At 44.1% G+C, this 13,809-nt stretch overlaps 1 protein-coding gene across 2 annotated transcripts in view; it reads left to right on the top strand.

The window, feature by feature from the left end:
- Positions 1-1,680: 1,680 nt before the first annotated feature.
- The window catches only part of WDR59 (WD repeat domain 59), a 120,439-nt gene continuing 108,310 nt past the window's right edge, over positions 1,681-13,809 (top strand). For both annotated transcript variants that reach the window (XM_082676436.1, XM_082676435.1), the window contains exon 1: positions 1,681-1,811. In XM_082676436.1, coding sequence (XP_082532562.1) covers positions 1,758-1,811 — 54 coding nt within the window. In that variant the 5' untranslated portion in view covers positions 1,681-1,757. The remainder of the gene's footprint in view (positions 1,812-13,809) is intronic.

Raw genomic sequence — 13,809 nt, 5'->3', positions numbered from 1 at the left:
ATGATATATGCTTTTCGCATTTATTCATTGGACCAATATTCATGGAGTGCCATGTATGTGCGGTCGCCATGCAGGGCTGAACAAAACAGACCTGGTCCCTCTCCTCCTAAAACTTGAAAATATTCAATAAACAAATATTGAGTTACATATTGTGATGTGTATTTTGAAGGAAAGAAAGAAGCACAGTGTCGTGAGTGTTAACTGGGGAACTGCTTTATGTCTTTGGAACACATCATCCTGCTCTTCACACTTTTTGATGCTGAAGTACTTTTTCTGATAGTGGACTCTATCAAAAATCCTAATAATATACTGAAAAGCTCAAATGTCACGGTCTTCAGGATGCTATGTCATGTCTCCCATTTAAGCTGTTCTCTCCTGGCACGTTGCTTTTATAAAACACAATTCTGCCGAGTGTATACCTGTTGTACAGTGACCAACTGTCTCTGTTTGCCCACATTGAGCAGCTTCCTGGCATGAGTTGGTCACCCTAACCTGTTGACAAGTCTGTCTTCCCCATTATATCCAACACTCTAGGAGGGAAAGGAAGCCTTCTTATCTCTATTCATGCAACAACTTGCATGTAGAAATAGAGTTAATATTAACAACAATAATAATAGCTTACACTTGAGTGTTGACTATATTCCAGGCCCTATGCTTGCTTAACTCCTTGCAACAAGCAAACAAACTTCTTCCTTCTATAGAGAAACTGAGGCTAAGCCAGTTAAGCCCAGGATTTGAGAGGCTGGGGCTGAAAAAGAGAACCTCTTAATCACCACTCCCTGTACTAGCACAGCAGTCCTCCAACTTTTTGATCTCAGGTTCTCTTTACACTCCTAAAAATCATTAATAACCCTCCAAAACTTTTGTGTGGGAGATGTCTAGTACATCAGAAATTAAAACTGAGAACTTAAAAAATATATATTTTATTTAAACATCAATGTGCATTCACATCAATAACACATTTTGTAAGTAAAAAATAACTATTTTCCAAAATAATGGTTTTGTGAGAAGAGTGGCAAATCCCTTTAATGTCTGGCTTAACAGAAACCCACTGGATTTTCACATCTGCTTCTACGTTCAATCTGTTACTAATATGTATCATGTAGCCTCTGGAAAACTCCATTGTACACTGGTGAAAGAAAATGAAAAAGGCAAATAACTTCTTTGTATGACTATGAAAATTGTTTTGCCTTCGGAGACCCCCTGGGTCCTTGGATACTTTGGCAGGCGCCGCTGTACTGTATAAAACAATTCACTCTTTCCAACGCCTTTGTGGCAGGCCTCAGGGGAAGAGGTAACCACTGGTTTGCACTAATGTCGGGCTTTGGTTATATACGGCCTGGGCCTTGCGAAGGACACCAGCGAGGAGACAGAGAGGTGCCTCCCCTCGTCCAAACCTTAACCTGCAAGCTCTTCGCGAATTGCCCACAAGTGGCCAAACCTTGGCCTACAACTCCCGGCAGAGCTCGCGGCAGGGGGCGTGTATTCACAGGCGCGAGGAGCGTGGGTGACTCTAGCAGAGTGACGAAGTAAGGGGGCGTGTCTGTTTTGGGGCAGGCGCGGTGCCTCAATTGGATAATCTGGGAAGAGGGGGCGGAGCCAGTGTTTGGGTCAGCCAATGGTTTGCAGTCAGACGGAAGGGGGGACGGGGCGTGGCTGGACTGGCTCGGGGCTGCGTGGGGCTCACCGAACCCGGGAACGCGGGTGTCGTGGGTGGGAACGCGTAGTCCTGGGACCGCCGAGTCTGGGCGCGGGAGATGGCGGCGCGATGGAGCAGCGAGAACGTGGTGGTGGAGTTCCGCGACTCCCAGGTGAGCTCGGGGCCTAATGGAGCCTTTTAAGCATGCGCCCTTTCTGGTTCCCCTCCCCCACGCTGCCGGGTCATTCTTGGGGGCGGCGGGGCGACCCCCAGTCCGGGCTGGAGAGATGGGCAAGGGAGTGACCCGGACCTGTCAGACCCAAGCGGGTGAGAGGATCCTTGATGACCGTTGCGGGTGTTTGGGGCTGGCATGGGCGGGGTTTCGGGGTTCCCCTCGTGGATACCGGGAGTGGGGTCTCCCTGGGGACATCGAACTGCAGAGATTGCGCGCTAGTGAGCGCTGAGGGGAGGCTTCCCATGACCACGGTGGTGAGCGAGGGGGTTTAGGTACCCCTGCGCCTAGTGACTTTGGGCAAGTCGCAGAACTTATTTGAGCCTCAGATGCATGGACTTAACCCTGCCTCACAGGTCTTTGGAGTGGATTCGATAAAAAAAAAAAAAAAACTGCATGCAAAGTGCCTGTTTCGCGCCTAAGCTTTTAAGTGGCTACTGATGCTAGGATAGTGGAAAATACCGTAGGTGAATAGGAGTATGCACTGCATGTATTGCCCGCGTTCGAATCCCGCCTCAGCTCTTAGCCTGTCATCACTCTCTGCGCATGTTTTCTCACCTGTAAGAGGTGCGAATCGTACCTACCTCATAGGGTTGCTGTGAGAATTTTGAGGTCATACCTTTAGAATGTGTGGCACAGTGCTGGACACATAGTAAGCCCAAAGGAACGCTAGTATTTACTAGGAATTTTTACCATTTTTCTATTTCGTTCCTTCCATATGCCGGGCCTTGTGCTAAGTGATCTACATTTCCTTTTTCTAATTCATGAAAGAACCAGGCAAGATAAGTAGATTTTTTTTTTTTTTCCCCAACAGGGAAGCTGATCCCCATTTGGCTGATCCCAAGTGACTTGGCCAAGGCCTCTCATTATGTGGTCGCATTGGGATTTGAACACAGGCGTCTGGCCCCAGGGCCTTGTTGTGCTCATTACACTACTCTGCTTCATACTGTATGAGCCTGTCATACAGTCGTTTTACAATCAATGTCATGCCCCCCTTTCCCCAGCACCTAGGACAGTGTGTTGGTGATTCTCTTCATGTATCGAACACATAATTTATTGAATACCTTCAGTGTGCCAGACTTTCATTCAGTCATTTTTTCAGTAAGGGTTTATTGAGCTTTTGACAGGTGCACACTGTACCAGGCACTGTGTTGGTGCGCAGGTGACTTATACTGAAGGGGAATCTGGATTTACGATAAGGGGTGATGTGGTTTCTTCTTTCTAAAACCTATCCCTTCTTTTGCCGTAAAGATGCATGAGGGGAGAACTTCCCACCAATTTGCTCTATGGCTGCCCTTGATACATAGTGCCCATGGAGAGTTTGAGCAACCGCATTTGGGTGAAAGGATCCTAAAGCACTTTGCACTGTCAGCATGGTGTCTCTGGGAGGAAGAAAGATGCCAGACTCCCAGGGGAAAAGAACCATATTCCTGTTACCCTTTTTGTTAATTGCTTTCACTGGGGACTAAGAAGAGAATCATGTGTCCTACCTCTGAGCTTGCTAATTTGGAAGCTACTAATCTGCAAACCCTTTAATTTTCACAGAAACCCAGGTAGTCTCACCCCTACCTCTCTACACAGATGTAATTGAAAAGACCTGCAGAGAGGGTGTTGACACATATATTAGGATGCTATGAAGTCGTATCAAATAATTAAACCTAAACAGCAGTTGTCATAGTAAGAGAACAAACTAAATTGGGTAATTTAACTGCCTTGTGGGAGTTTCTGTTTTTCTTTCTTATTTTTCTATTCATTTGGAAGGGTGAGTCTTAGTGTGAATTAGCATGGTTTTGTAGTTGATTTTGGTGATCACTGGGAGGGGTAGGGACTCATTTTATTAACTATTTCATTAATGTAGAAAGAAAAAGTTAAAACTCTTCACACCGCCTTTCTGAAAAGGCAGAACAATAAACTTTTCCTAACAGCCCACCACCTTTTTTTTTTTTTTGGCTGCATTGGGTCTTCGTTGGTGTGACCCCACCACTTTTAAAAATCATTTAAAAAATTTAAAGCTTTTAGGTTTTTCAAAGAAAAACCCCAGTCTGAAAGGTGAAACTTTTTTACATTTTATATGTGTCATTTACTTTATAAAACAGATGTTACTTTCACCGATTAATAGTGAGGAAGCTGTGCTGCTTGGCATCTACTCTGAAGTGGTCCCTGGAATCGATGAGTGTGAACGCTAAGAAAGCTTAGCGATAGTTTTCTAGAGCAACACCATCCACTAGAACTTTCTGAGATGATGGAAATGTGGCTCTTCAACACTTGAAATGGGGCTAGTGTGACTGAAACAGTGTTTTTTGTTTTTTTTTTTTCCGGTATGTGGGCCTCTCACTGTTGTGGCCTCTCCCGTTGCAGAGCACAGGCTCCAGACGTGCAGGCTTAGCGGCCATGGCTCACGGGCCCAGCCGCTCCGTGGCATGTGGGATCTTCCTGGACCGGGGCACGAACCCGTGTCCTCTGTATTGGCAGGCGGACTCTCAACCACTGCGCCACCAGGGAAGCCCGAGACAGTGTATTTTAATTAATTAATTAATTAATTAAAAAATAAATTTATTGTATTTATTTATTTTTGGCTGTGTTGGGTCTTCGTTGCTGCACACGGGCTTTCTCTAGTGGCGAGCGGGGGCTACTCTTCGTTGCGGTGTTCAGGCTTCTCATTGTGGTGGCTTCTCTTTGTTGCAGAGCATGGGCTCTAGGTGTGCAGGCTTCAGTAGTTGTGGCATGCGGGTTCAGTACTTGTGGCTTGCTGGCTCTAGAGCGCAGGCTCAGTAGTTGTGGTGCACGGGCTTAGTTGATCAGGGGCATGTGGGATCTTCCCGGACCAGGGCTGGAACCCGTGTCCCCTGCATTGGCAGGTGGATTCTTAACCACTGCGCCACCAGGGAAGTCCTTTTTTTTTTAATTTTTTTTTTTTTTTGGCTGTGTTGGGTCTTAGTTGCAGCACGTGGGATCTTCGTTGAGGCAGGCAGGATCTTTTGTTGCCGTGGGTGGGCTCTTCATTGCGGTGTGCGGGCTCCTCTCTAGTTGTGGCGTGCAGGCTCCTCTCTAGTTGTGGCGCGCAGGCTCCTCTCTAGTTGTGGCGTGTGTGTTTTCTCTTTAGTTGTGGTGCGCAGGCTCCAGAGCGCATGGGCTCTGTAGTTTGCAGCACGTGGTCTCTTTAGTTGAGGCTCCCAGGCTCAGTAGTTGTGGCACGCAGGCTTAGTTGCCCCGCGGCATGTGGGATCTTCGCTCCCTGACCAGGGATCGAACGCGTGTCCCCTGCGTTGGAGGGCAGATTCTCTACCACTGGACCACCTGGGAAGTCCCAGCACAAGATATCTTAACATTTGTATGTGTCCTTTTCAATTTCTTTCATTAATGTTTTATAGTTTTCAGTATACATGTCTTTCACCTCCTTGGTTAAATTTATTTCTAGGTTGTAAATGGGATTGTTTGATGCAATTGTAAATGGCATTGTTTTCTTTATATCTTGTCCTGATGATGTATTAGTGTATATTAGTGTATAGAAATGCTACAGATTTTTGTGTATTAATTTTGTATCCCACAACTTTAATTAGTTTATTAGTCCTAACAGGTTTTTGATGGAGTCTTTAGAGTTTTCTGTATTTAATGTCGTGTCTTCTGCAAATGGTGACAGTTTTACTTCTTCCATTCAAATTTTGATACCTTTTATTTCTTTTTCTTGCCTAATTTGCTCTGGCTAGGACTTCCAATACTGTGTTGAATAGATGTGACAAGAGTGGGCATCCTTGTCTTGTTCCTGATCTTAGAAGAAAGGCTTTCAGTTTTTCACTGTTGAGTATGATGTTAGCTGTGGGCTTGTCATATATGAACTTTATTATGTTGAGGTACGTTCCCTCTATATTTACTTTGTTGAGAGTGTTTATCATAAATGGACGTTGAATTTTGTCAAATGCTTTTTCTGCATCTATTGAGATGTTCATATGATTTTTATTCTTCATTTTGTTAACGTGGTGTATCACATTGACTGATTTGTGGTTATTGAATCATCCTTGCATCCAAGGAATAAGTCACACTATGATCCTTTTAATGTCTTGTTGAATTCAGTTTGCTAATATTTTGTTGAGGATTTTTGCATCTGTGTTCATCAGGGATATTGGTTCTTTTCTTGTGATGTCCTTATCTCGTTTTGGTATCAGGGTAATACTGGCTTCATAAAATGCGTTTGGAAGAGTTCCCTGCTCTTACGGTTTTTGGAAAAGTTTGAGAAGGTTTGGTATTAAATCTTCTTTGGATGTTTTGTAGAATTCACCAGTGAAGCTCTCTGGTCCTGGACTTTAGTTTGTTAGCAGGTTTTTGATTACTGATTCAGTATTTTTTTTTTTTTATTTTTTATTTTTGCAGTACGTGGGCCTCTCACTGATGTGGCCTCTCCCGTTGCGGAGCACAGGCTCCGGACGCGCAGGCTCAGCGACCATGACTCACGGGCCCAGCCACTTCGCGGCATGTGGGATCTTCCTGGACCGGGGCACAAACTCGTGTCCCCTGCATCAGCAGGTGGACTCCCAGCCACTGCGCCACCAGGGAAGCCCTGATTCAGTCTTTTTAATAGTAATCAGTCTGTTCAGATTTTCTGTTTCATCATGATTCAATCTTAGTAGATTGTAAGTTTCTAGGAATTTACCCGTTGCTTTTGGGTTGTCCAGTTTGTTGGTATATAATTGTTCATAGTAGTCTCTTATGATGCTTTGTATTTCTATGGTATCAGTTGTAATATGTCCTCTTTCATTGCTGATTTTATTTCAGCCCTCTCCCGATTTTTCTTGGTGAGGCTAGCCATAAGCTTGTCAATTTTGTTTATCTTTTCAAGGAACCAGCTCTTAGTTTCATTGATCTTCTCTATTGTCTTTTTTTTTTTTTTTTTTTTTTGGCTGCTCCCTGTGGCATGCGGAACTTCCCCAACCAGAGATCGAACCCATGCCCCCTGCATTGAGAGTGTGGAGTCTTAACCACTGGACCGCCAGGGAAGTCCCTGTTATTTTCTTTCATTCTACTAACTTTGGGCTTCTTTTGTTCTTTTTCTAGTTCCTTGAGGTGTAAAGTTAGATTGTTTATTTGAGACTTCTCTTGTTTTTTGAGATAGACATTTATTGCTATGAACTTCCCTCTTAGAACTGCTTTTGCTGCATCCCACAATTTTTTGTATGTTATATTTCCATTTTTCTTTGTCTCAAGGTATTTTTTAAATTTCTTTTTATTTCTTCTTTGACCCATTTGTTGTTCAGTAGCATGTTGTTTAATTTCTACATATTTGTGAATTTTCTGCCAGTTTTGTTTGAGTGAGTAATTTCTCATTTTATACCATTGTGGTTAGAAAAGACGCTTGATATGATTTCAGTCCTCTTAAATTTATTAAGACTTGTTTTGTGGCCTAACATATGATCTATCCTGGAAAATTTTTCATGCACACTTCAGAAGAATGTGTATTCTGTTGCTTTTTTTTTTTTTAATTTTATGTTTGGCTGTGTCTGGTCTTAGGTGTGGCATGCAGGATCTTTTGTTGTGGTGCACGGTCTTCTTCTCTAATTGCAGCACATGGGCTTCTCTCTACTTGTGGTGCACAGGCTTAGTTGCCCTGTGGCCTGTGGGATCTTAGTTCCCTGACTAGGGATCAAACCTGCATCTCCTGCATTGGAAGGCGGATTCTTAACCACTGGACCACCAGGGAAGTCCCTGTTCTGTTGCTTTTGGATGGAATATTTTAGATATAACTGTTATGTCTATCTGACCAAATGTGTTGTTTAAGGCTGATGTTTCCTTATTGACCTTCTATCTGGATGATCCATCCATTGAGGCAAGTTGGTCATTAAAATTCTCTAATATTATTATACTGTTGTCTGTTTCTTCCCTTAGGCCTGCTAATATGTGCTTTATATATTTAGGGGCTCCTATATTTAATGCATAAATGTTTATAAATATTATATCCTCTTGTTGGATTAACCCCTTTATCATTATGTAGCACCTATCTTTTTTTGGTATTTATTTATTTGTTTATTTATTTTAACATCTTTATTGGAGTATAATTGCTTTACAGTGTTGTGTTAGTTTCTGCTGTATAACCAAGTGAATCAGCTATATGTATACATATATCCCCATATCCCCTCCCTCTTGCATCTTCCTCCCACCCTCCCTAACCCACCCCTCTAGGTGGTCACAGAGCCCCAAGCTGATCTCCCTGTGCTTCCCACTAGCCATCTATTTTACATTTGGTAGTGTAACACCTATCTTTGTCTCTGCTAACAGTCTTTGTTTTAACGTCTATTCTGTCTGATAGAAGTATAGCTACTCCAGCTTTCTTCTGGTTTCCATTTGCATAGAATATCTTTTTCCATTCCTTCACTTTCAGTCTGTATGTCCTTACATCTAGAGCGAGTATCCTGTAGGCAGCATATAGATGGGTCCTGCTTTTTTTATCCATTCAGTCACTCTTTGTCTTTTGATTGGAGAATTTAGTCCTTTTACATTTGAAGTAATTATTGATAGGTTTCCCCTGTTAATAACATTTTACACTAGTATGGTACATTTTCCACAGTTAATGAATCAATATTGATATATTAACCAAAATGCATATTTAACTCAGATTTCCTTACTTTTTACCTAATGTCTTTTTTCTGTTCTGGGATTCCATCCAGGATACCACATTATATTTAGTTGTCACATCTCCTCAGACAGATGTCTCCTCTGCCCCTTGCATTGAGAGCATGGAGTCTAACCACTGGACCACCAGGGAAGTCCCAGATTTTCTTTTTTTTTTTTGCGGTATGCGGGCCTCTCACTGCTGTGGCCTCTCCCATTGCGGAGCACAGGCTCCGGACGCGCAGGATCAGCCGCCATGGCTCACGGGCCTAGCCGCTCCACGGCATGTGGGATCCTCCTGGACCAGGGCACAAACCCATGTCCCCTGCATCGGCAGGCGGACTCTCAACCACTGCGCCACCAGGGAAGCCCTTTTTTTTTTTTTTTTTTAAGCCACTACACTTTCCTTCTTTTATTTTTTTTTTATTTTTATTTTTTTTGCGGTACGCAGGCCTCTCACTGTTGTGGCCTCTCCCGTTGCAGAGCACAGGCTCCGGACGCTAAGGCTCAGCGGCCATGGCTCACGGGCCCAGCCGCTCCGCGGCATGTGGAATCCTCCCGGACCAGGGCATGAACCTGCGTCCCCTGCATCGGCAGGCGGACTCTCAACCACTGCGCCACCAGGGAAGCCCTTTTTTTTTTTTTTTTTTTAAGCCACTACACTTTCCTTCTTTTAAAAAAAAAAAAATTTGTTTATTTATTTTTGGCTGTGTTGGGTCTTCATTGCTGCACACAGGCTTTCTCTAGTTGTGGCGAGTGGGGGCTACTCTTCATTGCAGTGCGTGGGCTTCTCATTTCTGTGGCTTCTCTTGTTGTGGAGCACGGGCTCTAGGTGCGCGGGTTTCAGTAGTTGTGGCACGTGGGCTTAGTAGTTGTGGCTTGTGGGCTCTAGAGCTCAGGCTCAGTAGTTGTGGTGCACGGGCTTAATTGCTCTGCGGCATGTGGGATCTTCTTGGATGAGGGCTCAAACCCGTGTCCCGTACACTGGCAGGCAGATTCTTAACCACTGCGCCACCAAGGAAGCCCAGGAAGAGAGGTCTGAAGTGATCTTTAATGTCATGCTCAGGCTGTGGGGAACCACTAAGGGAGTGTGAGCAAGCAAGCAACATAGCCAGAGGTAGGTCCTGCAACAGTCCTGAGGGTGGAGGGAGCAAGGCTGGTGACAGGCGGGTGTCCCTGTCCAGGGGAGGACCGACAAAGGCCTGAGCTGAGGCAGAGACAGGAAGAAATGGATGGATTAGGAACAGACTTTCCTAGCTGTTCCTTCAAGTGTCCAAAGCTAGGAAGAGTCCAGGAGGCAGTCATGTCACGAAGCCAGTGGTTTTAAGGAGGGAGTGATCATGAGTTCTGATGCTGCCACAGGATCAAGTAAAACAGCCAGTAAACAGCCAACAGTGCAGGAGGCCAGTGACAACCTGTGCTGGACCATTTTTTATTGTTGTCCACCGGAGAGGTGGTAGAAGAGGCTTCTGAATCCAGTCTGACATAAAGCCCATGCACATCCTTTCTGCTGCACCAGATGAACTGTGTTTTATGTCTGCAGAAATGCCATGTAGAAACTTTCTTCCTTTTGATGCAACACAGTCAATTTCTTTGGATTGGTGAGACCAAATGCTTAAGAACACAGCAGCCTTCATGAAAAAGTGATTTTTTTGAAAAAGGGCAGCAGCAATTTGTGTACAGAGGCTCACAGAGTCTCATGAAATGGTATCTTTTATCAGCCATCAGTTAGCTTTTCTTTTCCACGTTATGAATTACATTTTCTCTAGGCCAGTAAGAATCAACCGTCACTGTCAGTGCTATGGCAGTCTTATTTTGTAGAGGTCATATGACTCCTAAAGTGCTGCAAAGGCCACCATCCTGCAGAAAGGGCAGGGCTGTAAAGAACTTTATTCTCTTTTGTCTAAAGATGTCACCTTGACAGGGAGCATTTCTGAACATAAGTTTGTTTCCTGCAGGTGGGAGAGGAATTTTCAATTTCTAAAAACAAAGGTTCAGAAAAGGTATGGTTGGAATTCTACATCATAAAATGTGGGGATAAGGTACACAAACTTTGCTCGTCAGTTCTCTCTATTCCAATAGAAGGTTTCCCACAGCAGGCAATGAACTATCAAAGTTCATTATCCTAGGAGGTATTAAAAAAGTGAGGGAACTGGAGAAGTATAGATAAATTCATGGGTGATAAATTAGCAAGGGAAACTACTGAAAAAAATTCTTTGAGATGTCAGCACATTCCGAGCTGGGAGGACCCTGATTTTCACCTGGTTCTGACCCATCTTCAAAACTATCAGATGTGTGCAGAGTGACTGCATTCACAAAGCACCTCATTGGGAGCTCTGGGAGAAATGAAATAGGCCCTCACCTGCAGGGGCTCACAGCTCGTGGGAGAGGATCAATGTGCACAGCAGTAACTACAGTAAGTCCCCTACAAACGAACCTTCAAGTTGCGAACTTTCAAAGATGTGAACGTGCGTTCCATCTACATCAGGCGTGAGTGAAACTGCAGCTTGCCCTCCGTCTCCTATTGCTGGCGATCCTTCAGCTCTACCATCTCCCACCTCCTCTCCCTCCTCCAGTCAGTAACTCTTCTTGCCTGTTCCCTCGATGCCAGCCCCTGTATGCCAGCTGTTGTACTGTACTACTGTACTTTTCAAGGTACTGTACTGTAAGATTAAAAATGTTGTCTTTATTTTTTGTTTGTTTTTTATGTATTATTTGTGTGAAAAGTATTATAAACCTTTTACAGTACAGTACTATATAGCCGATTGTGTTAGTTGGGTACCTAGGCTAACTTGGTTGGACTTATGAACAGATTGGACTTACATACTTGCTCTCAGAATGGAACTCGTTCATGTGTAGGGGACTCACTGTACCACAAAGCAAGTTAAGGCAAGTCCTGTGATGGAGGGGCAGGGAAGGTACTTTAGGAGAAGGTGGAGTCGCCTTGGTGGACGCTGGGTGAGCTTCTTAGAGGAGGTATGTCTTGAGCCTTAAAAGTTGAGTAGAATTTCAACAGCAGAGTAGGAGAGAAGGACTTTCTAGGCGGAAGGAAGAGCTTAAGCATCTCTTCAGAATTGGGAGAGTTGCAAAATCGGGTGAGTGCTGTGAATGGGTGCGGCTTGAGCAGGTAGAGTGTGGGTCAGCCTGAGAAATTCTGTAAGTGTCTGATTTGGAAGGACCTGAAGGCTGAGGAGTCTATGCTTGATTTTATTCAGAGTGAGAAAAACCAACAAAGGTTTGAGAGCAGTGGATTGATGTAATTAGAACTCTGTCTTCAGAGGTTCAGTGTTAGGTTGAATGGAGACGGGAGACGGGAAGGTAGACTGTTGGGAGGGTGTTGCTGTAGACCAAGTCTCAGGCCTAGATGAGAGGAATGGAAAGAGAAGAGAGTTGGAAGGAGCCTCGGAAAGACAGTGCTTTTTATTATAAAATAATGCAAATATAGAAATAATACAAAAATGTAGACTCATTGAGAGGAATCAAATTAAAATCCCGTAGGAACAACTACAATCTAAACATTTTGGGATACTTTTTTCAGGCTAAGTAGCTGATTTAAATTTTAATTCATAGTAAGGAATGAAATACCACTTTCCTGTACTCCTCTAAGTTGTCTTTAATCTGCAGCAGGGCTCTGCCTGCAGGCTGGTGGGAAGTTCTCTCTCAGTCACTATGGGGCTCCCTTCCTCTCTTTACAGAGGGATCATACGAGAACCCTATGGTTCTTCACCCCTGATGCCCAGACTTAGCATCTCTCAGCCATTCCCCATCGGGTGCACTGAGGGTGCTGAGGCCTTTCCAGGGGGATTCTTGTCCCTGACAAAGCACCACCTTTTACTCTGGTCAGTTTATTTTTAGGTCCTTTGCTTAAAGCACTTCCCTTTCTCCATTTCCCCCTTTGGGACAGCCTAGCAAACCCTCCTTCATGTGCTCCTGCAAGCATAACATTGGCCTCTTTCTTTCTGGGATAGGAGTGGGGAAATATCAGTTAGGTGTGGGTTTTTTTGTTTTACTTCTTAAAAAATAACTTGCTCTGATAAGGTGATATGGTGAGTTATGATACTCTCATTGCAGGCTCCTGCATTTTTCTATGTCATTCTTTAATGCTTCTAGAACATTTCATTGTCTAGAGATCTATAATTTACTTATAGATAACATGAATTCAACAACTCTGTGTATGAAAGTTTTGGCTGTATTTTGGATAGATTCTGGAGGTGGAATTACTGAGTCAAAGGACATGACTTTAGGGGAGTTCCTAGTGGTCCAGTGGTTGGAACTCCACGCTTCCACTGCAGGGGACATGGGTCTGATCCCTGGTCAGGGAACTAAGATCCTGCATGCTGTGCAGCGTGGCCAAAAAAAAAAAGACAAAATGACAACGTGACTTTTTTGGGAGGTATTATTACCAGATCATCCTTTATTGTCACCGTACCACAAACTTAGCAGCTTGAAGCACCACCCACTTATTAGCTCACGGTACTGTAGGTCAGAGATCCAGGCTCTGCCTGACTGCTTTCTCTCTTCAGTCTCATAGGCTGAAACCCAGGCATCCGTTGGCTGTGTTCTCGTCAGGAGGCTCAGCTGACTAGGGAAGAATCTGCTAACAAACTCATTCAGGTTGTTGGAAGCATTCGGTTCCTGAGGGTTATAGGACAGAGGTCCCTGGTTTTTTGCTGATTGTTATTTAGAGGTCACTCTCAGCTTCTGCCATGTGGTCTGTCCATCTTCACAGCCAGCAGCAAAGAGTCTTCTCCATGTTAAATCAATCCCTCACCCTTCAAATCTCTGACTTCCTCTGTCTCTGACCTCTAGACTTAGCTTTAAAGAGTTGATGTGATTAGGTCTCTCTATCTCCCCCTCCTCCCTCCCCCAAGAAATTTTTCGTCATCTCAAACGGGAAACTCCGTACTCATTAAACAATAACACCCCACACCCCCAGCCCCTGGCAACCTCTACTGTACTTGCTGTTTCTATGAATTTACCTAGTCTAGACACCTCATATAAGTGGAATCATGCAGTATTTATCCTTTTTTGTCTGACATTTCACTTAGCATAATGTTTTCAAGGTTCATTCATGCTGTAGCATGTATGCCATTGTGTGTATATGCCACGTTTTGTTTGTTCATTCATCAGCTGATGGGCATTTGGGTTGTTTCGGGTCTCTCTTTCTTAGGGTTAACTGATTTGGGACTTTAATTACATCTCAAAATCCGTTTGTAGCAGTACCTAGATTAGTGTTTGAATAATGGGGAGAATGTGTATGTACACCAAGGGCCCAGAATCTTGGGGCCACCTTAGCATTCTTGCTACCACACACACTCTAGAAAGATGGTACCGTCCC

Source organism: Grampus griseus (assembly GCF_964374135.1).
Source record: "Grampus griseus genome assembly, chromosome: 19".
In the NCBI taxonomy this organism is placed as follows: Eukaryota; Metazoa; Chordata; class Mammalia; order Artiodactyla; family Delphinidae; genus Grampus; species Grampus griseus.
Note: the sequence above shows the minus strand (reverse complement) of the source record. Positions and strands in the feature narration are given on the sequence as shown.